Here is a 25,581-nt window from a genome sequence, read left to right as displayed (position 1 = left end):
CAAGTCACACTGAAAATCAATACACAAATAATTATTTACGATTCAGAACATGTTTGCTCTTACCTCCATTGAACACAACTTCTCCAAGACAATCTTTGGGTACTTTAGAAGCACAACGTTTGTGACAGTTAAATCTGCAGTCTAAAGCAAGAAAAAATGGTTTCTTTCACTCATACATTTATGGAGAAACTCTTTAAATATCCCTTACATGACACCTACATTTTATTTATTTTGGGGGTGTATTTGTATCTAAGCACTCACCAAATAGCCATGTGCAACAAGAAATTGCATGCAGGAGTATGAACCATCCCTCCTCTCTGCCTTCCACAGAAACCAAGTGGGCTGCCAGTGGAGAAAAACCAGTAGAAAAATGCCAGCAGAGCAAAGGCAGCACAGAAAAGCAATGGGGTGCTGGAAGAACACAGCTAGGCCCCAGCAGGTTCTTTTTGCAGGCTTATTTACCACTGTTATGTTCTTGAAAAGGATGTCCCCAGACTGTTTCTTTTAAATTGTACATAAAAGATTTTGTGTGTGTTAATTTGCAAACTTCATTACTGAACTCTCTACTTTAAAATATCTCTACTGCTAAGAAACTAAAAAACTAATCCCTACACAAACAACGTATTATTGAGTGCCACAAGTAACTAAGCACTTCACATACAAAATATAAGACAAGGGTTCATACCAAGTAGTAAATATACAGAGGCATATGTCTGCAGGGGGAAAGAAAAAAGATGATCCATGATCTGGAGACACAGGCTATTGATGGCATATAAACAACAAAACTATACTGCCATGTTGAATCACAGATTACATTTGAGACTTAGGAAAATAAGTGGGTTTCTCAGCTAAGTATAGTAATACTATATTTTACACACTCCTTAAAATTTTAATAAGAGTATAAATTAAATGCAAACAGCTTTTTAAAAGTGGGGATGGCTTTATAAATACTTGCTTTGCCAATAGGCTACAACAGGGATCTGCAACTGGAGGTTAATCTGCTGGACCACACCCCAGCCTCCCATCTGGTCCCTCACATCTCCTTCATTGGAGGTTTTTTAAGAGGTTGAATGGCCATCTGTCAGGGATTCTTTAGCTGTGATCCAGCATTGCAGGGGGTTGGGTCCCTTCCAACTCTACGATTCTATGATGCTGTGCATATCAATTGCAAAGTTTGTGGTCCCATGTCTAATACTAAGAGAGTGAAGGTGAGAAGGTAGGAGTTTCTGTACACTTGGGATATTCTATGTTTGTGAAAAACCACAATAGTTTTGCCTGGTTTTTTACTTCTTTTTTTAAAAAAAAAGCTACAAAGAGGACTTAGTGGAGTAGTTCAAAGCTTGCATCCCTTCTTGCTGAAATAATTTTAACTCAGGCTTTGGGTTTATGGCTAAGAATACGAAAAAGCTGTACAAATAACAATATTAACCTTGCAGCAGTGAATACTCTTACCTTTACACTGCATTCCTTGGCGGAAGAGACCCTTGAGCAATCGTTTGCAGTACTGGCATATGGTGGGTCGAGTGTAAGAATGAACAGCAAAGGTATGTGGAACCTTTACCCTGCAGAGCACCATCTTTTCCATCCATATTGGACGCCCACTCCAGGAAGGAATCCTCTTACTGGGCTCTAGAAGGGGACGCTGAAAAGAAAAGCAGACATGCAGGGCGTGAACTTGTGGTGCAGACCTAATTCTTCTGATATTTTCCCTAGGCTCCTAACATTCCTAGCTCCCCAATCCTTTCCAGGCCTCCTTTACCAACAAGACTATAGCAAACTAGAAGAAGAGTTTGGATTTAATATCCCGCCTTTCACTCCCCTTCAGGAGTCTCAAAGCGGCTAACAATCTCCTTTCCCTTCCTCCCCCACAACAAACACTCTGTGAGGTGAGTGGGGCTGAGAGACTTCAAAGAAGTGTGACTGGCCCAAGGTCACCCAGCAGCTGCATGTGGAGGAGCGGAGACGCAAACCCGGTTCCCCAGATTACGAGACTACCACTCTTAACCACTACACCACACTGGCTCTCCCCACACTAAAAGGCAACCGGTTGGCCACTGTAAGAACAGGATGCTGGACTAGATGAGTCTTTGGTCTGATCCAATAGGACTCTTCTTATGTTTCTACTTAAGCCCGGAAAAAGTATCTAAGGAATCTAAATAACACAGAAGCCATATATTGCTACACCAACCTAGGTGCGCGCTGAAACCAAATAGTTGGCATTTACCAGTGATATTAAACAGCCCTCCTTAATACTTCAGAAGACATCCGCCATCACTTTTAATAAGCTCCATGCCTTGTTTTTGCTATGGCCACCAGCTGGTGTTTAATTCCTTAAAGTGAGTGAGATGAGGGTTCAAGTCAGACTGAGGGTCTGATCTAACCTGATCAAGCCCTTACTGGATTGCAGACGGGGTGGATTTTTATTAATTTAATACAACTGTAACATCTACACTCATGAATGGAGCCATCCACCTTTCAAGCAATAGGGCACTGTTGAACTATATATTCATCCTATTACATTCCAAATAGCAATAAATCAGGTTCTTAAATCCTACTTTTACCTAATATATGTAATATTTCCATTGTTAACCTTAATCACCTAGTGTTAAGTGACTGATTTGGTTATAAACACACACAACACACAAAAAAGTAAAACCATATTAAATTTGCTGTGCTTTGGGGGGGGGTAGAATAAGAAAGGGGAAGTTGCTAGTGATTATACCTTGCATCACGCTCTTCAAATGGTTTATGGCAACATGCACCATGCCAAAAATGGGATTATGTCATGTATTGGTAAGTGTTCGGCTTACAGATTTAGCATCTAGTCACAATTACTTCACAAATCTGAACCATTAAACCATTTGTTCTTACACTGATATCCTACTTCTGGCATAAATTTTGTTCTCAGGAAGTCACCCATCCAAGCACTGACCAGACACAGACCTACTGAGCTTCAGCAAGATGGTGTCCTCATACAATTTTAGACTATACTTTATTATGCTTTTATATTTTTTATATATCAGTTTTGATATTTTGTAGAAGAGTGCTTTAGAAGCTTAGCAACAAACTTTCCAGGGAAAATCTCTGGAATTGAAAATCTACTCTAAGGCTATTTGAGCAGCTGAACCTCAGCACAAATTAAATCAGAACACAGATAAGGAGCTCCAGGAGCCCCACATATTTACGAAAGGAAGGTTTGGGGTTATGTGCCTTGACACATGACAGTAGCTTGTGCAACTAGAATGGAATCCCACCTTAAGAGAGAGAGAAAATCATCTAAATACCTCTTCTGTGACTGCGACTGTGTATTCAGTTTGCACTGATCTTGGGACTGAAAGTGCAGATCCTGGTAAAGATACATTAGATAAACGCCTCTTTCTTACACCACTGCAGTTGTTTGGGATCTTGAAGGCGCATCGCTTGTGGTAGTTTAATCCACACCCTAATAAAATTAGCATTAGGGAAGGGGGATAAACAACTTATTATGAATGATACCATTCATTTAAATAGAACTGACAGTAATAAATTAGGATCATATTTTCAGAAAAGACAGATCAAGCCAAAACATGGTGAATTTGACTCTCAATATAATTTTAATAATCTCCTAGCACAACGGAGTGGTGGTGTAATTATCAGCAGATCTGTGTAATGCATGGAATTTTTTTGGCCTGAATACTTGCTTTTCTGACCCTGCTTCACCCTGGCTAAAGCCTGAAAACGGGGCCTGTTATGCAATACATGTTGCTGCTGATCTTCCTCAGCTCTCTTTCCCCTGGCAGACTATCTAAACAATGTACTCCTGGCTCAGCTGGAACCACAGGAGTTGAGTAAAAGCCAATAAGCATGAAGTGTCGTGTTACTAATACCTGGACAACAGCCTGTTGACAGGAGAACTGAGGAAGGTACTGCAGCCAACTGAACAAGGGCCACATGAAAAGGTATGCCCATTCAGAACTTTATTTGCGTGTTATAAAAAGCTGTGACAAGAAAAGGAAACATTTCTCTAATCAACATGTCAGACCAAAACATTTGTACCAGCATGTTTGTCTGCAGCATTGGCATAATGCTACAGCTTCCAATGTTGCACTGACATTAGCTTTGCATACCCTAAACCTAATACGACAGTCCTAAAACCCTTAGGATTGGGTTGTTTATATCTCTGTAGCACTGTCAAACAGAAATTTTGCTTGCCACAGAAGAAAGCCATTATCGGGGAGGATGTGGTTGCTGACTTGGTAAGACTTTTAGAAAAACAAATTCAAATAATAACATGTCTTGCTCTTTGAGTTACACCTACTATGTTTTATTTTTAAATATGACTGAAGTACAATACACAAAATCACTGAAAGTGTGTATTGTCATGGACAATAGATATATGGACATAGATACATGTCATAGTTAAGATGCACTTATTGACAAACTTACCTTCACATTTCAACCCTTGTCGTACCAAGCCCCAAAGCATCTCTCCGCAATAGTCACAAAAAGTGGGAGCCTTGTAAGAATGCACATATAGCATATGAGGACGAATCTGGAAATCTTCGACTGTAGCCAATGCTTTTAAAAAATACATTATAAAACAGGAGTGAGTCCCACTTGATTACAGCAATATTTATAGGTATGATTGACTGGAATGGTTTTTTAAAATAATGGTAGCCTCAGCAAACTGCCTTTGGTAGAAACTGATGACTATGCTCAACTCCTACAAAGCATGCATTGTAAGACATACAACTATATACATTTTTTAAAAAAACAAAAAACAAACCTGTTTTTTTAATAAAGGTTGCATGAAGGACTTTCTACACTATTTAGAACACAGTGATTGCTATTGTAGATCAAGTAACTGACAATTTACTAATTCCAAAAAATTCAGAAGATAATTAAGATTATCCAATTGTTACACGCAAATTCAACCATTTTCATCTGTAGAAGCTGGTTCAGTAAGGTGTCATTTCATCTACTTTATTCCAAGTAACCTTTAATATTTATAAAGCAGTCCACAAATTTCAACCATTTTGAAGCAATGGTAATATCATGGCTTTATGTAACAACAAGGGAACCACATTGAAAACCTATTTACCAGAGAGAACAACCTCAACGAGGTCACCTTCACGTATTTCTTCAGCTGATGTAATCCGCTGTAAAATATTTTCTGAGTTCAGGTCATGGCGGAACAGGAGAATTTTGTCATACATGCCAAAAAAACCACACTCTGGGAACTGCAACAACAAAAAAGCAGACTCCAAATTACAGCATGTCATAATTTGCTCATCTCAAACTGAGACAAATCTCCAACTATTGCCACTACAGAAATCCTGAATGCATGCATTCTCCTTAATAACTTCTGAAAAATAGATGTGTTGATGAAGATAAGCTGAAAGTTAAACGGTTTGCAACAGAGGCTACCTAATGTTGAATGATATAAAGTTTTTGTGCTATTGTCTCATTGGCCTTGATAGAGTAGTTGGTGATGAACTACAACATACAAAAACAGCTATCCATAAAAAAAATAAACTTGCCTTGCTAATACTGTAAGATTTTAAAGCAATGAGGTGAAATGTGTTTTTTCAATCTCAAACATACTCAAATCTAATTACAGGTTAGATGGGCCACACAACCATGTGCAATATACGTAATGAAACCATAGAATAAACATGCATAATATCTCCTCTTCAGATAGAAGACGTAGCAAGTGAAACTTGGCGCATGCTACTATTGGTATGCGAACCAGGCAGAAGAAATACTGACTAGAGGATTCAGATAGATTTCTCTCCCTCCCCATTTCTTATTTATATAGGGAAACAGCCAAAAGCCAGCTAAGTGTGTATGATTAAATGTTCCAATGTTCAGATCCATTCTATAAGGTGCATGAACTCCAGAGAAGGTCGGAACCTTTCTATGTTACAAAATGTACACTTTCCTGACAACTTTCTGAACAAACTGTAAAATTAGTTTTATTTATTTAAGGAACTTTCTTCCCACTCTTCTGCCAAAGATGACTGCCAGAGTGGCTTACAAATGGCACTGATAACAATCCCTGCCCTCAAATTTACAATCTAAGATACGTAATAAAATAGGAAAGTGATTGGAATGGGGGGAGGGGAGGAAACTTCTTACATACAGAGGAATGACCAGCTAGAATGAGAAAAACTTGAGGAGATGAGCCCCCAAAAGAGCCTTTCAGCCTGATGGAATAGCTGCTGTTTCTGATAAAGAAACTATAGGCAAGATATTTTTGCATCATTTCTTCAAAGTGTCAACCAGAGTTGATGAATGAATATTGTGTTTCACATTGCAACCTATTCTAGGGTAGGGTGGTCCCTTGAGACTTTTTGGTGCTCCTCAGCAACATTTGGCACACACACCAGCCCTCACGCTGCCTTCCCAAAGCCAGGTAAGCAAGATGCTGAGCTGTGGGAAGCATGCAAGAGGGCTCAGACAGGGTCTTAAGAGTGCTCCCACCTCCTTCACAAAGCCTAATTGGTGCTTTCCCAGCTTTGGGGAGGAAGAAGAAAGGCTCTAGGACCCTGCCAGTGTCTTCTGACTCCTTCCCAAAGCCCTGAACCTTGCTTAGCCAGCTTTAGGAAGGCAGCGCAAGGGCGGGGGGGGGGGTCAACTTTTGGCCTTGCTTCCCCTGTGTGCAACAAGGCTGTATGCAGCCCATGGGTTCAATGTTGTACTACCTTTGCAGCCCACTTGCTATGAAAAGCTCAACCACCCTGTTCTAGAGGTTCCTCCTTTCAGCATGAAGGATGGGATCATTTCCATTTGATGGGGAGTGAGATAGAACTACATTTCTCACCTCACCAGAATGTCCCCGTTATCACCACATCCTTGGTTGCTACCTAATTCTCTTGGCATCACAGTCTATTTACACTAACAAGAGCATTTAGGTCTTATGGTTACAAAATTGTTTCCAACCAATACTTTTATCAACAAATCAGTGTATCATCAAAGGTCAGCAACAAATGGAAAACATGGATTTCAATCCCCATGAAAGCTTATTGTTCAAGAGAAGGAGAGCATGCCAATATCAGTGAGAGACTTTTGAATAGTCATGATGTAAGGAATTTTAGTGGCAGAAAAAGCCAAGCTTCATGATGGTTCCCAAGCAGAGAACTCCTGAAGCTAATGGGAGATGAAGAGAATTCCAGTTATTTATCCCCAGCCCCACCAGAGGAAATTTCCTCCAAACTCCAGCCCCACAATAAGGTAGACCAGGAGAAATATGCCTTTTCTCCTCCCTAAACTACTTTTGGAGATGGGCTGTGTCCCAGCACATCCTATAAATGCCTGGATGTGTGCTGCCCAAAGGCCTTGTTGCTTTTGACAAAGAGAAACACTGCAAGGTGGAACATTTTGTGGCAAATTTTTTCACTAGCTTAAGCTGGTGAGCCTTCTATTGTCCTTGAGGAGGTTATGAAAACCCAGCATTAATGAGAAATGCTCTATTTACTGATTAGAATCTCCCTGCCTGAATTACACCTACTTTTCTAAACCAAATGACTAATCACAAATCTCCTGCTCATGGAAAGTGTTTCTGCTTCATTTTTGCAATCCACCTTTTCCCTCAGCCCAGCCAGGATCCTTAAGAGAAGCTTTACAGGGGTGGGAAAGTCACATTCCATCAACACCCTTCAGCTGGCATTCCTCTGAATCCAAGCCATTGGGTTCAGGTAAACACAACTCAAATTAAAATTACACAGAAATATTATCTCTACGAAGCAGCCATAACTTTCACTTCCCATTTTGGAACAAACTATCTAATCTGTACAATTAAAACGTTGCAACTATTAAGTTTTATTTGTATTAATATTTTTTCTGCTTCAGATGATCAAGAACTGGAAAATTGGCAGAAGATATTGGACAGGATTGAGGAAGGCTCTTACTAAACAGGCCCCAATGCACAAGGATGGATTTACAGTCCCAAGTTTGTTAGTATACTATGAAGCCACACAGTTATTATGTTGGCTATGTTCAGAAACATCAGAAAATACTGCAAAACACATGGTACCAATTAAAACAACTCTGCATTGCTATCCTATTAGAAGTGCTCCCTTGGATCTCTAAGAATGAAACAGATTACCAAGAAGAGTTGAGATTAATTGTACAACCATTTATGAAAACATGGGGTACATATAAAAAAATTAACACCCAAGGATGTATCCATTAGCACCTGTGGTAAGATGTGAAAAGTTTTGTCTGAGAGGTCAGTTTTATGCTTTGCACAATTGAGAAGTGAATAAAGTGTCAGCATTTGGTGAACTGGTAGTAGATGGGGAGACAATCTGGACAGAAGCTTGCTCAAACCCAGAGAGATAGCTTCATTTCCCTCCTCCCCACCTACCCCTCCCAAACCCCATAATTTTGCTGTTTTCAAATAAATAGTTAAGACCTTCCTATACACTTAGGAAGTAACAGCTTGATAAGTTTGACATATGTGGTGAATGTAAGGATCTCTACATTCTACATCCTAACTAGCAGTATGAAGGAAAAAGGTAGGTAAAAGTTAAAGGAGCTGCAGAAAAGAGATCTGGGAATTATAATATCAGAACCAAAATGAAACAATTCTTCATTCTCTTAGGCTACCAGCTTGAAGTCTCTCTGTCCATGATGCAATATAGAAGAAGAGTAGAAGAAGAGTTTGGATTTGATATCCGCTTTATCACTACCCTAAGGAGTCTGAAAGCGGCTAACATTCTCCTGTCCCTTCCTCCCCACAACAAACACTCTGTGAGGTGAGTGAGGCTGAGAGACTTCAGAGAAGTGTGACTAGCCCAAGATCACCCAGCAGCTGCATGTGGAGGAGCGGGGACGTGAACCCGGTTCACCAGTTTACAAGTCCAGCGCTCTTAACCACTGCAATATAAATGATTGTTATTCTGATGCTCAACACCAGGCAGGCATAATGGGATGTTCTCAGTTCCATCATCATCATCAATTTATTACTTACCTTCTAAACAACCATTTCAAGCTGATTTACAAATAACATAATGAAAAAGTTAAAAACACAAAAACTTCAAAACAAGACTAAAACTCGATCAAAGTAGACACTCATGGTAAAGGACCATTTAACAAGCTGGAGTAGCCATTCAGAACAAAAATGTCTTCAATTGTTTCCAGAAAGTGCAAGTAGTGGGTGCCCGTTGTATTTCAGCATGAATACTATTCCACAGAATAAGAGCATCCAAAATAAAAAATCCTGCTCTGAGTTGCTGCTTCTGTTTTACAAGTTAGACATGCATAGTCCCACCCATATAGAGCTTCTTCATATGTGGGAGGAATGTCAGGTGACCCAAAATTATTGGAAGCAAATATAATTTCACATAGGATATTAAAACCTTCCAAGGATGTCATTCAATATAATAGAAGACACAATACCTAATATTTCTATTTACTGCTGGTGAAAATGTTTGGACCCAATTTCCTTCCATTTAAGTACAGGTAGCAAAGTGTACTAATTTGGCAGAAATTGGTAAATTAACAGATGGAATTTAGAGAAGAACTGGGTCCCAGCTAACAATTAATCCGGCTTGACTAATGACTCTGGTTTATTTCTTACTGCAGGTTTCATTGTGGATATAAGGCTTGAATGATTTTTTAAAAAACTTATGCATTTTTTGTATAACAGTTCGTTTCCTTCTTTTAAAAAAATGGCACCCAAGCATGACACAGCTGCAACCATGTTTTCATCCAACAGGCTGGTCAACTCAAATTCCAGCTTCTTGGCAGAGTTCATAAAACCAGGATCTTCTCTCATGTATACTTCTCTTCCCCCTGCCCTAACTAGTTCCTCTTCTCAGAATGGTTGCATGTATATACAACTCAATAACCAGTACTTTCCTATGAATCATGTTGCACCATCCATTAATGTTCACATAGCTGCCCAATCTGTGTTGAACAGAAAGAGTTCATATTTCTATGTCACCTTTCTTTGCCCACAGCAAAGGATACAAACCTCTGCCCAGGACTTTACTTTTTAACTCACAGGGCAACTGAGGATAACCGGAATATTTCCTGGGTTTGGCTAACTGAACTCTGATTTCTCCATCTTTTACTCATCTATTTGCAAATTATGGAGAAGTATTCCTGAAATTTTACCACTTGACTTCTGGTTCTTGGTTGCTGTGTATTTCGGGGTTTGAATGAGATCACTATTTATTTATTTAGGTAAGGAAAAGAAGAGTTACCTCATCTGCACTTTCTTTGGCCTTAACAAGTATGCATATTTTGGCTAAGAATATGCTTTACTCTCACACCAGCTCACCACAGCTGCCTATAAGCAGAACTAGGAAAAAGGAGTTAGACAAACAACACAAATTGCTAATAGTTAAATAGGACATTCACCAGGCAATGTGAAATGCAACTGCTGTAAGTAATCAACAACTAGTTCATCATGGTAGCTTCCAACTTTGAGGTCTTCTTCCCCTAGTACATATTTTATACAGATCACCAGGACAAAATTTAATGTCTTAGAAAAGTCTGTTTTCTCTTGTGTTCAATATTAAAATATTTGACTTTTGCAAGACTGGAAGTTTGCATACATGCAAATGGAAAACAAAGGAAAACCACTATTAACACTTACCAGATCCCCCAGTTACATGTCAGTTATTTTTTGCATATGTACAAACACTAAATATGGCTTCAAGAAACTTCACCGCACTGATGAAGACATGGTCCTCTTGCAGAGCTAAACTCATTGTGGCAGAAACTCTCTGGTCACAATGCACAAAATACTTTGAACTAGGGGAAGTGGGAAAGAAAAAGGGGGAAATGGTAAAAGAGTAACCTAAAAAGTGTTGGAAGGAAAAAGGCAGAAAGTTAAGGACAAGATGTAAAACTCTAAGGGCAGGGAAGGTGTACAGAATGCTGTGCAGAAGGCAGTTCCTAGTGTAATATTTGTAGTCCCTTACATTTGTTGCTTTATCTCCTCCTCATCAGCTCATAAAAGAACTGAAGCAAAGATATCTGTAGTGAATTCTACAACAGAAAACAAATGTGTATGGCAACCCTTGTGCAAATTCAACATCAATTTGCTTTCTTCTTCAGCATACAATGTCATGTTCTCTGGTATCAACCCCGCACTAACTCAGAGGCATCACCTAGGAAGTCATCATCCCTCACTACAGAACTATCAAGACCAGACTCTTCAGACTCAGAAGATGACCTGCCCTGCACAATACAATCCTCACAACTCCCATGCTGTAGGAGCCAGCAGCTGCAAAATCAGATAATATTCTTTTAAAATATAGGCAGCTCTTCAAAGGAGTCAGGATTAATAGCCAATCCAGACCAGCCAGTGTTCACAAGGGCTCCACATGCTGCCAAGATAGCAGCTCCCCTTGGGTGAGTTTCAGCCAGTACCTGCCACAGTGACCTGTCCAGGGTCCTGACACACCATACCTTCCCTCCTCTTGCCAACTGCGATCTGGCATAGCCTACCATCGACTTGACCGGGGTAGGCAACCTAAGGCCCGGGAGCCGGATGCAGCCCAATCGCCTTCTCAATCCAGCCCACGGAAGGTCCAGGAATCAGTGTGTTTTTACATGAGTAGAATGTGTCCTTTAATTTAAAATGCATCTCTGGGTTATTTGTGGGGCATAGGAATTCGTTCATTCCCCCCCCCCCAAAAAATAGTCCAGTCCACCACATGGTCTGAGGGAAGGTGGACCAGCCCACGGCTGAAAAAGGTTGCTGACCCCTGGACTTGACCATCAGACTTGCTACTGTTTTTCTGGACATTACTGCGTCATTTTCTATACGTGCTACATCTTCCATCAGGGCTTCCCTGGGAGTCTTAGGACACAGCAGTCAACTTAAGGACATAAGATAAGAGTTCTACTAGATCAAATCAAAAGGCCCATCTTGCCCAGCATTCTATTCTCATGTTGACAGAGCAACTATGAGAAGCTTGTAAGCAGGACACGAGCACAATCAAATCTCCCTGCTTGTGATTTTCAGCAACTGGCATTCAGAAACATACTGCCCCCAACATTAAATTCTCATTAAATTTGTCTAAACTCTTTTAATGCCATCCATGTTAATGGTCATCGCCACATATTAATAATAATAATATTATAATAAATTTTTATTTATACCCTGCCCTTCCTGGTTTAAAAACTGGCCTCAGGGCAGCTAACTACAAATATAAAACATTGATTAAAATGCGACTTAAAAACAGCAAATTCCACAGATTAATCATGCACTGTGTGAAGAAGTACTTACTTTTGTCTGTCTTTAAACTTCCAATATTTAGATGGATCCGGTTCTCTATCAACTTTCTCTGAATAGTATTATACAATTTTATCATGTCCCCACCTTGTAACCTTTCCACATAGGGAGACTGTTCTAGCCCCATAATTATTTTGGCTGGCCTTTTCTGAACCATTTCCAGCTCTACAATATCCTTTTTTGAGGTGTGGTAGCCAGAACTGTTAACAGTATACCAAGGGCAGTCACACAATAGATTTTAACGATGGCATTATGATATTGGAAGTTTTATTTTTTTAACCATTTTCTTAATGTAATACAGTATTTGATAAGTAGTTCAGCCAGCAATCCCAGCCCCATCACTGAAAGGCACTCAAGTAGGATGCATGACAACACTGGGACATTTAGTATCTCAAAAGTGAGATATTCAGTTCAAAACTTAGCCCAATACAGTTAGATGTACACATACTATATTTAAAAACTTAGTTCTCTCAGAAGTTCAGAAGTTAATATAGAGATCAGAAATCACAGTCTGATTAAATTGAAATTCTACTATTTTACACACACACACTATCACCAATCTAAGCACCATCACTTCAGTGAGCAACCACTGAGTGCAGGAAATCAAAATACATATTGTATCATGTCCTCTTTGCCACTAAATATTGTTCAAACAAAGATCACATCAGAACACACTGTGAGGGGCAGTGTTTGCTGCTGAAACATATATACCGTAGCTACCACACATATTCCACAGGAAATATATATAATAGCCCAATGACCAGGGTGGGTAAAATTGCCTCATACAACTGTCTCTGCTTAAAAGCAGGAAAATGAGCAAATGAAAAGGTGAGGTTTTGCTTCAAAGTTGCACAATACACTAATGACGAACTCTGGGTCATCAGAAACTGAAGAGCAAAACACTAATTTTCTTTTGGTGCAAAAATATGATACTATTTTCATAAGCTCCAAACTCCTAAAAGTCTATGTACCAATGTTCTTCCACACCCCTCCTTAACAGGAAAACAAAAGTACAGTCCAAAATAAGCTACATGTTAAGTAAAACAAGCCAATCTCTCTCTGTTCACAAGCCCATCCCAGTTAAATAATTTCATAATCAGTTTTTTTTAATGCTGGTGCATTAGGTACAATGAATTTCACTTCAGTACACACAGATGAAAACCCTGAAAGCTGAATCGTTTGTACAAAATAAGAAAGCCCCTCTGGAATAAGCCAAATCAAAGAGTATTAATTCCATACACCATTCATAACGGGGCAAAAGGGTTAGATTCATTTCTCCTCCACACCATGTTCCCAATCTGGATCAGCTTCACCTGTTTTTTAGTAAAGGAAAGCCAAGCATCCAAGAGCCAGCCATATGTTTAATGCAATGCCTAATTTGGTCCTAAGCCAGATCCATGCCAAAGCAGCAGTGTTGATTGCATGAAGTGCCTCCTGGAGAAAGCCTGACCACTTTCCCTTGCAGAGTAAATAAACCTGCTAGTCCGCCTAAGTGGAAGAGTTTCAGAAATAAGTGGCCTCCTGCCAAAAACCTCGGCTTAGGAAAGAGGGTAGCACTTGTCCATAGCTGATGCTCATTGAGCGGCTCTTTTCACAACCTAGGGCAACAGTACATGAGCAGTTTCCAATGTTGGACTGCACTGAATGCACAAAGATTAACAAGTTACAGTAAACCTAAGAAGGGAACATAATTCCAAGACTATTTACAGAAATATTGCAAAATTAATGAATGTTAGAATGATGTCGGATAGAAATTAAGTGGTTTCCAGCTGTAATGCTTTAAGAGAATATGGAAAAAAAGGTTTAGAAATAGGTTAAAATTTATTGATAAGGATTTGCTGAACTAACAATTTGAATTGGAATACAAAAAAGGGAGGTATGAGGAGGTCTGGGAAATAAGTTAATGAAAAATAAGTAATGGAAACTTTATGTAACTTTTATTTTTGTATTTTTGTTATTTTTTATTTTTGATTTTTGATTTTTATTGTATTACTATTGAAAACTTTAATAAATATTCTTTGGGGGGGGAAAGAAGGGAACATAATTCCTATAACATATAAGAAGCTGAAAGATCTCTAAAGCGTCATAAAATATTACCTGCCTAAGGGTTATATCTAGGGATGGACAGAGTCATCCATCTCCAGTCCATGTCAGTTTTGTAGGTATTTATTCCCAAATCCTTTCTGCCCTATTTCTGTATAATGTACCAAAAAATGCACAAAAATTGTCTTTAAAATCATAGTTTGGAAGGTATTCTATCCCAGTGTAACATTTTATCCCAAAATATGAATTTTGGTTAGTTTTCTAAGCAGAGAACTGTATTGCAAAATTTGGAGAATAACTGCATTCCAATTTGCACATTAGCCCAAGAGGTCAGTTCACTTTGAAATGCAGATCAAACAATCCTTAGTTATATCTGTTATTTTTCATGTTACATGTCTCCCAAGCATACCAGCAATAGCCTGTGCAGTATTCATTTCATGCAGTATGCAATTTTCCACAATTTTATACAGACACTGTATAAAGGGGTTTAGCCTTACTCTCCGTGAACATGCCTATCCGTGGCTACTAGTCAGGACTCCAGGATAGAAGCAGCACACATCTGAATAACAGCTGCTGGACAACAAAGAAATAGCCTTTGCTCGCTGAGGTGAGAAGCCTGTATGCGCTGAGAGTGCAGAATGGGTTCACATAACTGAAAGTTGATTCATATTTTTCCCCTATGTTTAAAAAACTAGAACACCTTTTCCCAATATCTAGTTTTCTACATGCAGTCCATTTTTTTGCAGGGTGCAGAATTCAATTATGTGATACCTATAATGTCAAGCAGTGCAGTTCAGGAATGGTTTTACCACCTCTGTGACAACCAGGTCAAGTTCACTTTGTGATCTCAGCTCTTCAGCTGAAACGGCACTCTCTGCTTTCACAATAGATTCTGTTTGTATTTCCTCCTATCCAGTACCGTCTCTCCCGCCTCCAGTCTCTGGAATGCATCAGCCAGAGCTCTACTCTTTGTTCACCAGCTGTAATTCTCGCTGTAATGGCCCACAGGTGTTTCCTCAGAGCAAGAAGCTGGAGAATCAGCTTTTCAACTGGACTTTAAATAAGCAGCAGAGCAGGTAGCTATGCTCCTTTCTGCTGGGGGCTGGACAAGTTGCCCCTCTAGGTCTCTTCCAACTACAGTGCTATGGATTCTACAGGAGTCTTGGGGAGAGAGCAGCTCCCCAAGAAAACTACAAATAAGGAGCGAATGTAGGCAAGCACAGGATCCCCAAAATCTCTAGTTTCAAAAATTCCCACACCTTCTCAGTTAGGGAGTCACATCAAAAAATGATAGCGTTATTAATTATTAAATGAGACAGGGCTGCTTTTTATTTTGAAGTAGGCATTTCAGCCAAAAAGCACAGTGGTACCTCAGGTTACAGACGCTTCAGGTTACAGATGCTTCAGGTTACAGACTCCGCTAACCCAGAAATAGTACCTCGGGTTAAGAACTTTGCTTCAGGATGAGAACAGAAATCATGCGGTGGTGGTGCGGCGGCAGCGGGAGGTCCCATTAGCTAAAGTGGTGCTTCAGGTTAAGAACTGTTTCAGGTTAAGAACGGACCTCCGGAACAAATTAAGTTCTTAACCTGAGATACCACTGTATATGGAAGTTGAAGATGACTCCAGTGTCTGGGGAGGAGTCCAGGGGGAATTTATGCCATCAGATATGGCAGAAGAGCTTCCAGGTGAGGTCACAGATCCTGTTTAAAGACACAAGCACACTAGCAATGCAATCTTACACTTGTCTGCTGAGAAGTAAGTCCCACTGAATTCAATGGGGCAAACTTCCAGTTAAGTGTGAATTAAGACTGCAACCTAAAGTTCTGAGAATAAATGATAGCTACCCCAACCAATTACCTACAACTCCATTTCAGCCCATTTTGTTGCAAGGTATTATGTTATCTTGAAAACATACACCAGTATTCTGGCTTAGCTGGTTTATAGACCATGAAGCACATTTCTTAAAAGTGTTGTTTTATAAATACAACAAGTACCTTATAATATCCTTTTTATATAGAAAGCCTTGCCAAAATTTATACTGGTGAAGCATTAATGAGTGTCACATAAAAACTGAAATTAGACTTGTCTGTGCTCTTGTGATCTATGAATTTAGTAAGCAATGCCTTCTACATTAGAACATTCTATATAAAAATCTATAAATAGTCCATTTCCATTCTATACCTCATTTCTATACCTTCCTTATATCAGTTTATTTATTTGCTCTAACAATTTATTCTATCAGGAACCACTTGCCAAGTAAACTACAAATAAGGAGCCAATGTAGGCAAGCACAGGATCCCAAAAATCTCCTAACCTGAATTAAGGTGGAAGCAATTGTTTTATTGGATAAAATATATAAACAACGATTATTCTCATAACTTGCATTCATACATGCTACTGAATTTCTTTTTGCTTCCTGAAGGTATACTACCTCAGACTCTCAAATTCTGAAGTACATTAGAGTCCATGCCATTATTGAACCAACTATAAGACGCTTCCCAGACATCCCCATTTAGTTCTGTAGGTTTGTACAGTGCATGCTATACACAGTTTGAGAGTGGATGCTGCCATGAAACCACACTCACCACAATTTGTTCAAAACTACAATCTTCAGGGGAAACAAATTCTGCATGTTTGATTGATCACAGCAGCTAAAACAATAAGAGGAATGTGCTTTTTGCATTAAAAAAATAAAATAGAAATCAGCAGTTGTAGTACGAAAAGTATTGAATGACAAATCACTGCAGGTTAAATTAAATGCCTAATTCAACTTAAAAAAGGAAATGATTCTTGCTTAAAATGCAAGCTCAAAACAAGCATGATACTTCTGCTAATTTATACTATGCTTTTAAAATTATTTCACAACTACATACATTCAGCTTTGTCTGCTTATGATTTTGGCAAAAAATATTTTAATTATAAGTATCTAGCAATTTAGATAGATATAAATACACACACAAATTGCTGGATGCTTGTTTAAGGGGGTAACTTAACATTCATGAGATGAGATGAAAAAGAGATAGGTCATGTCTGAAATGTATTCTTTGCAGATGGCACAGAAGACATTATGATCAAAAAGATAGACAACAATGGAAGGCAGCTTCAAAGACACAGCTAAATGGATAGGGAAGTTATACTCAGACATAAGCAGAAACAGCACACAGAAACAACTTTGATGCAGTGAGATAGATTTTAAAAAGAGTGATGCCTCTGTAGGAGGAGAGAAAGCACTTTTAAAGTATCTGAAAACATTGCATTTAAAGGAAATCTGAGAGGATGAGGCAATCATAAAGACAGCTGTTGTCATATTGGTTCCAGAAAATACGAGATACCAAAAATGTATTTCTTCCGTTGCCCCATTTAAATTACTGAATGAATGCAGAGTTATGAGAAGCTCAAAGGGAAGGTGCGAGACTGGTTACATTATTTTCAAATAAGAGAGGTTTATAATCAAGATAAAAAAAATGGTTTTCAGGTGGAAAAATCAAAGTTGGAAACAGAATTGTTAGAATCCAATGCTAAGATATTATCAAGAATGTATAATTTGCTGTTGAAATGGAGTACTGAGGAAGAAATGGTAAAATCTGCTATGATTAAATGGGCACAAGATATAGGACACAATATCATGTTTGCTGACTGGGAGCAGTTGTGGACCACTGGGATTAAATTTACGGCATGTAATGCCCTAAGAGAGAATATTATGAAAATGATGTATAGGTGGTACATGACCCCAGTCAAGCTTGCAAAAATATACCACTTGCCCGATAATAAATGTTGGAAATGTAAAGAAATTGAAGGTACATTCTTTCACCTTTGGTGGACGTGCCCGAGGATTAAGGCTTTCTGGGAGACGACTTATAATGAAATAAAAAAGGTACTTAAATACACTTTTGTGAAGAAACCAGAGGCCTTTCTCCTGGGCATAGTTGGCCAATTGGTGCCAAAGAAGGATAGAACTTTCTTTATGTATGCTACAGCAGCAGCAAGAATACTCATCGCAAAGCATTGGAAGACACAAGAATTACCCACCTTAGAAGAATGGCAGATGCAAGTAATTGACTATATGGAAATGGCTGAGATGACTGGTAGAATCCGAGATCAGGGAGAAGAGTTGGTGGAAGAAGATTGGAGGAAATTTAAAATTTATTTACAGAAGTACTGTAAAATGTATGAATGCTGATGACATTGAAATAAAATGAAGGGGTTCTAGTAACAAGAGATAAAAATTTGAAATTATAAATTTGGGAGGTAAAATATATAAGGACAAAGTAGTAGGATACAAATTTGCTGAACTAACTGTTAAAAAGGGATATAAAAAAGGGAGGCGTGAGGAAGTCAGGAAAATAAGTTAACAAAAGATGAACAATTAGAAAAGAGTGATTTGTGTTTTTTCCTATTCTATTTTTTGTGTGTTGACTGATTTTTTTTCTCCTTGTTAGGTTAAATGTTTGGATTTTATGTATTGTGAAAGCTTGTATTGTTGTGTCTTATATTTTTCCTGTGTTTTTACTGTTCTATGTTTGGTTGTATCTTTTTACTGTTAAACTTAATAAAATATTATTATAAAAAAAAATACTGAATGAAAATATGTTTCCCACTTATGCTTCTTGATATATTTCCTAAATAATGGTACAAATCTAACCACTAAATTGTGGTTCGTTTACAACTGGAGTATTATTTCATTTTTACAACCAGGCCCTGAATTTGGTTTATCTCATTGAATACATTTTGCATGCTTTCTTCTTTTACCTACAAAGGGAATGCCTCTTAAATATTCCCATATGAAGTCTGCCAGCAAGAGCCTATGACATTTTGCACTATTAACAGTGCAATCCTATCAATGGAACCCATTGCAGCTTAAGTATGAGGACATAAGAACCTTTTCAGTGGTCAATTTTGTCTTTTCTTCCTTCCACTGTTGCTCTTTTCTGCTTTACTCTGCCTTGGTCCAGCCCTACTCTCACAAAAGAGGCAAGTATTAAACAAAGATGAAGAGACCATGATTAATAGAACAAAGTGAAGTCTGACAGCTTCTGGGCAGACTAGGAGTTTTGTTTTCAGCAGGTAAAAATGTAATGCCTGTGTCTGGTTGTTGTTGTTGACATATGTCTCAAGAGACAATGGAGTGTGCTTCACTATGTTGGAAGCACCGAAGTGACCTTCTCAGGGCGCAAGCTCTCAACCTTGCTGGTATGGTTCAAATAAAAGCAGAGCAATACATTTGGCCAGAGGATGCCAGAAGGAGGCGAACAAATCATATGGACTCCACTCCAGATTTGTGCAGAGTTTACTCCTTAGCCTTTTTTTCTCCTGAAGACGTCCTGCAAGGCAGTGGAAGTTTAGGATCAGAGTTTTACTTCTCCTAGATGGGCTACCTTCCAAGGTTGATGAGCCCCATCTGTATTTTGTAGGTAGAATGTAAATATTTATATCTGAGAAATCAAACTGACTCACCATTTACATAGGAAAGCTTCCTTTAATTCAAAAGGCTAGTTCACATGTGATGCTAAAGCATACATGGACAAGTCTGGGCTTGTATGCTCATCCCTCACCCAGGAGCAGGACTTCTCTCAAATTTACTTTCCATTTCAAAGAATCTTGCCTTAGCAATACAAATGACCCAAGAATTCTAGTTTAAAACAAAGGTTAGTTAAAACAAGCCAAGTTCATAAACCATGGTTTAAAGCTGACTTGTTTAACAATTTGCAAGTTTATTTTAAACCAGGATTACTAGCTCTTATGTAAGGCTAAGCCAAAATTCTTTAAAACAGAAAGAAAACTCAGCAGAAATTCTCTTCTTGGACATGTGGAAAGAGAAGAGGGATGAATACACAAGCCCAATATGATAGAGATGTTTGTGTGGCAGATGCTCACATTCAGGGGAAAACAGCATGGAAGGGGTAAGGAAGCCATTCCTGTTAATAATGATCAAATACACTTCCCTACCAGAAGAAGTTAGAATGTGAAAAAGTATACAATTCTCCATCTTTTAGAACTAAACTTTTAGTTCAAACAGAATGCATCTGTTCACCACATGATAGCACACATTGGAAGGGTAAAATGAAGTTCTGAACTGATCTTCCTTTATGGCCATCAATTTTAAAACCAAATAAAATGCATTTCTCTATTTCACATACGCACACCAAGAGCAGGAGAGAGGGAGAGGGGGCTGACTCAGAAGATTAGTCTGAGATTAAGGTGAGAGAAAAAGCAAAATTAGGAAGAGTCACATAGCACAGCAGCAGAAAAGAAGCTTACCGGTCTTAAAGACAGCATAATGAGAAATTGTTAATGGATATAGAAATAAGTTTATTAGAAGCAGGTTAACTTTTTGAGAAAGTCAATTAAGGATAAATAGCAGAAGCCAAAAAGCTGCTCTAACAATGCAGGGATGAAGCTGAATCATGAGGGAGAGGCTGGCTAGAAACCAGAAGAATGCAAAATCAGATGAGTGCTGGCAGTTCAAAGAAATTAGAGCACATATAAGATTGGGCAAAAGAGCAGATAATGGAGAAAACCACTTTAAGCGATGCCAGAAACAGAAATGAGAAGATGAGCCATTAAAGGAAACACTGTAGGAGCCATTAGTAAAGATAAGAGAAAAGCCAGAATGCAATGAAAAATGGAAGGCAAATCAGGGAAAGATAAGTAATATAAAACGCTACAGAAATTCTTAGGAAAAACAAATAATACTTCTAATCTAACTTCATGATAATAACAATTATGGATTGGGAGGGTGGGATGAGGAATGAATGGCCAGCTAGCAGATAAAGGCGGACATCCAACAGTTCCTAGGTTTGCACGTAACGCTAAGCCAAACCATAGCTTAGTGTCAGTGTGTGGGCTTCCAGAAAGGAGATTGTGGCCACTTTGCTCCTTCTCTGAACCTACTGGCAGAAGTGTAGTTTAGCTTAGCATACTGTCTGAACCCCAGTTTGTCTCAGTCCAGACAAACCATGAACTGGAAGCATGGTTTGTTTCCGGTTTACAGCTTGTTGTTGAACTGAGGAGATGGAACATGAGTCCAGGGTCAGACAATCTCCTAAGGCAGTGGTTTCCAACCAGTGTGCCACGGCATCCTGGGGTGCCTTGAATGATGGCCGGGGTGCCGTGGGCAACACTGGCCTCTGTCCCTCTTTCCTTCCCTCCGTCGTCTGATGCCCTCTTGCATCTCTGCCTCCCAAAGGCTTGCACAGCTGTTCGTTGCAGCAGCCCTGACTACAAGCTCCCCAGGCGAATGGTGCCTCTGGGGCTGGCCAGGGGGGGCTTTCCAGGCCTTTGTGGGGCAGTATGAGGAGGCACCTCTCTTTGGGGTAGGGGAGCATCTCAGAGACCAAGAGTGGCAGCTGCGACTGCCCAGAGGACTCCCAAGGAGAGGGAAGAAGAGAAGAGGCTGAGGGAACACTCAAAGGAGGGTGTTCGAAAAGGGGTGAGAGGCTGCCAGCTCTGCAGCCAAGGGATGACATAGCTGGGCTCCTGAGCCCCACAGGGATGCCACAGAAAGAATGTAGTTAGTCAAGGGAGCCATGGACCCCAAAAGGTTGAAAACCTCTGCCCCTAAGGCAAAGCATGACATAGTTCACAGCACCAGAACCAGAACAAGGGTTGAAAAATCCTTCAAAAGAGATTTGATGGGCTGCAGGGGGGAGAGAGGAAGGAGAAGTCCAGTTGCAAGAGCCTGCTCACATGACACTCAACACCCAAAATGTTCACACACACATTTTTTAAGTCTCCCATTCTGAAATACCAGATTGCTATCAGGAAAACCCCATTGTCTACCACAGTAACAAACAAGGGATTATTAATCACCCTGCACAATTAGGGTATAGTTAAAACTAGTGCAAACTGGAACCTTCCTAATTTACATCTATAGCTTTCACCTTTCACAGATCAAAGACACAGTTAGGGAGGGACCTTAGTCGTAAAGAACAAGTTTTGCATCCGAAAAGTCCCAAGTTCTGCCCTGGCATCTCCAGGTAGGATAAGGAAAGATTCTGCAGAGTTTCAAGATGAGAGTCACAGCCTGCAAGTGTATGTAGACCATAGTGAGAAGTAGATAGCAAAATGGTCTCACTTAGTATACAACAGCTTCCAACGTTCCAGAGAAACATTCATTCCATTTTATTTTGGTTACTCTACTTCCAAGGTAGCCAGCATGCTGCCCCCTAGAAGCTGGACTCCAACCTCCCAACAGCCCTATCTAGTAAGGCTAATGGTCAATTATGGGAGCTGTAGTCCAACTACAGCTGTATGGCAACATGTTAGCTACTCCTGCGGCTACTTTATTCTGAGTGTATTTGAATTCAACAAACATTTAGGTATTACATTGTTTTCCTGTGCCACACTGATACTTCCTTTTCTCAAAGGTAAAGAAACCTGTAGGGAGCTCTGGTGAGTTAGCACAGAGAACATTGGAATCAGGTTCAAAGTGTGGGCAGGCAGGTGAAAGCAACAGGAAAATAGAAGAATGGAAAGAAGAGCAAGAGTAGCCAGTGGAGGCAGACAATTGAACTGATATTGGATTGAAATACAGAAGCGAGGGACCTTTTCAAAAAAGTAAAACCAACTGTTGCTACTCAGGCAAATGTACAAAACAAGGATCAGGTTGGAATTTAAGCACTAACTCTTCTGTAGTACTGCCATCAGAATGCCCCGACTTTGTTCTTGCTAGAACAAAAACAGCTGCAATTTAAAGTGCTCTGTTGCACACAAACACCTCAACACAGATTACAGAAATATAAATCATGAAAAATGATGGTGAAATAATATTACTTTACTCCTAAAGGGAACATGGCCTGCAAGTTTCATTCTATGGAGTTCAAGGTAATTGAGACACCATCAAGGCACATTCCTAATTATAAATCAGACACTTGAAGTCTTACATTTTACCAAAAAAAAAAAAAAGGCTCTACAGGATACACAATTCATTTGCATGAAGACCACTCTCATGTAGAAGTGGCAGGACTATCCCTGGAATCAACCACAGAGTATGTGTCTAAAAGCAACCACTATACATGAGTAGCTGTTTATGCATAAAAATTCCTCTACAGACACTGGTGCTCAAAATGATGACACCAGAACTAATGTGGCCATGTGTTGCTGGCAGTTGTGCAATCTCACTCCTCCTCATTCAGTGCCTTCCATGGAAGTAAAATGTGAAGAAGAACTGCATAGTCTAGTAGAGAGGTTAAATTTGGGTCAAAGAGACTTGGGTTCAAACTGCACTCAGCTATGAAGATCCCTAGGTGATCTTGAGCCAATCACACTCTCTCAACCAAATCTACTTCACAGTGTTGTTGTGAGGATAAAGGTGTGGAAACTTCATGTATGCCTGAGATCTTGGGAGAAAGGGTGGGCTATAAATATAACGCACACAAATGAATACATACATTTTAAAAAACACAAGTATTGAGATGTATCCCCAGGTCCTAAATTGCCAGAAAGTTGACAAAGCAATCAACACCAAGGGAAAAAACCTCTGCCAGCAATGGAATAGCAAAAATAGAGGAGCCTTTAACATTACAGAATTGCTATCAACTCCTTTTTGATAAAGAAATGCTTTCAAGTTGGACAGTCTTTATATTATACTTGCCTATAATCTGATTTTAGATCTTTGTACTTATAGATGTGCCTCAAAGACCTAGCCAAGGATCAGATGCACTTTTAAAATCTGCCGGTGCTCTTGGAGTAATACTGCCACCTGTGCACCAGCTGCACAAGTACTTATGAAAAAGAAATCCACCACAAATAAGCATCCCTCCTCCCCATTTCCTGATCAGTAGTTTGCTGCCTGGATAGGACATGTGCTCACTCTGCAGCTGATGCTAGCACAATCAGAGCTTTCCTTCACATAAAGCTGTACTAAAGCCAATTGGACAGGACAAGACCAGAATCTGAAGTCCTAGTCATTTTACAGTACAATTGGCTCCCTATATAATGTACTTTTGAGCTTCTGTTGATTCAAGCAGAAGTTGCCAAGAACAGACAGGAAGACAAACTTAAAAGAATTAAGCAAGAAAGAAAAACATGAGACAAATGTGAAATCAGGAAAATAAGGAAGAGCAGATCAATAAAGTGTTAGAAGATAGTGTACATGTGTGCGCACACACTAACTATTCTAAAGGCAGAAATATGGATTAGCCTGCAATACAATGAAATCAAATAAAATACAATAAAAACCAAGCATGCTGTCAAAGTTTGGGCATAAACTAAACAAAATGCTGATGCAAGCTTCTAAACTGATAAAAAAGAAACTATTGTCTAACTGAGAGAGAAAAGAGTTGAATTTCTAAAAATCCAATGTCACTTTAAACTTTTAAAATCTGGGGCAGAGAGGAATAGGCACCTGCATATTAAGTCTACACACCAGAAACAATTCAGAAAAGCAGAGTAACTAGAAAATTAAATCATCAATACACTATATCTATTACTCATGTTGCTTCATTCATTTTCTAAAAGCTGGGCCTGATAATACATTTTTGATCAAAAAAGAAAGTATTGGCTGTACTCAATTGAGATCAATTACTAGGAATTCAACTCAGATTCTATTAGCAAGTAGTCAAACCCAATGCAAAAACCATATCCTAGTAAGCAACATCAGGTCCTTTTCGCAGGACATGGAATTTTGGTTAATCAGCCACATATTGTGCAATAAGCAGGGCAGATTCACACTACATGGAAAGGAAATTCCAAGCCTTCTACAGCTAGTATGTAGGGGGATCAAAAGCATTCAAGAACAATGCAATGAATTTTCATTCCCCAGTTTTCCAGAATTCCAATGCCCAATTTATTCACGGTACTAGGAAACACACAAGCTGCAGTCTTCCTCATCTGTACAAAAAGCTAGCATAATGCAGATATCTGAGTGTCAAATTCATACGTGAGAAGCGGCCATTCAAATACCCACTTGCTATGAAGCATTTCTCTATGGTTTTTGGCAAGCCCCACAGCCCTGTTGAGTTGATATATACTCCCCAATGATTTTATCCAAGGAAAAATTGGGAGTGGACCTTGAATTTCTGCACCCATTTCTTTCTCCATTCACCATGGGAGAATGTCAGATTTTATGATTTAGGAAATTAACTTCTCTTCACAGTGAGACAAAGGGGGATAACCCAAAACCCATTCTTCTGCAGATAGAAGAGTGGGGGGAGAACCGAATAAGAAACATATCAGAAATAGAAACAGGCCTTCTTGAGAGTCTGCTCCCAGCATAGATGTGAGGCTAACTTACCACTCTGAGCTTCCTAGAAGAAGGATACAATATCAAACGTTCTAAACTGTGAGGGTGCTGTCAAATGTAA

The 25,581-nt window shown here is 39.3% G+C and overlaps 1 protein-coding gene across 5 annotated transcripts in view; it reads right to left on the bottom strand.

Moving 5' to 3' along the window:
* The window catches only part of PRKD3 (protein kinase D3), a 51,725-nt gene that overhangs the window by 20,258 nt on the left and 5,886 nt on the right, over positions 1-25,581 (bottom strand). For 2 of the 5 annotated variants that reach the window (XM_053382746.1, XM_053382745.1), the window contains exons 3-7: positions 5,081-5,219; positions 4,426-4,557; positions 3,285-3,442; positions 1,453-1,642; positions 64-141 (exon numbers count right to left, since the gene is read on the bottom strand). In XM_053382746.1, the coding sequence (XP_053238721.1) occupies positions 64-141; positions 1,453-1,642; positions 3,285-3,442; positions 4,426-4,557; positions 5,081-5,219 (697 nt within the window). Of the gene's footprint in view, positions 1-63; positions 142-1,452; positions 1,643-3,284; positions 3,443-4,425; positions 4,558-5,080; positions 5,220-16,863; positions 16,930-25,581 lie in introns of all 5 variants that reach the window. The other 3 variants (XM_053382748.1, XM_053382750.1, XM_053382749.1) reach the window with 3 other exon arrangements.

The sequence above is a fragment of the Podarcis raffonei genome, chromosome 3, assembly GCF_027172205.1.
Source record: "Podarcis raffonei isolate rPodRaf1 chromosome 3, rPodRaf1.pri, whole genome shotgun sequence".
Taxonomy (NCBI): domain Eukaryota; kingdom Metazoa; phylum Chordata; class Lepidosauria; order Squamata; family Lacertidae; genus Podarcis; species Podarcis raffonei.
This window is presented reverse-complemented; position numbering and strand designations above follow the sequence as displayed.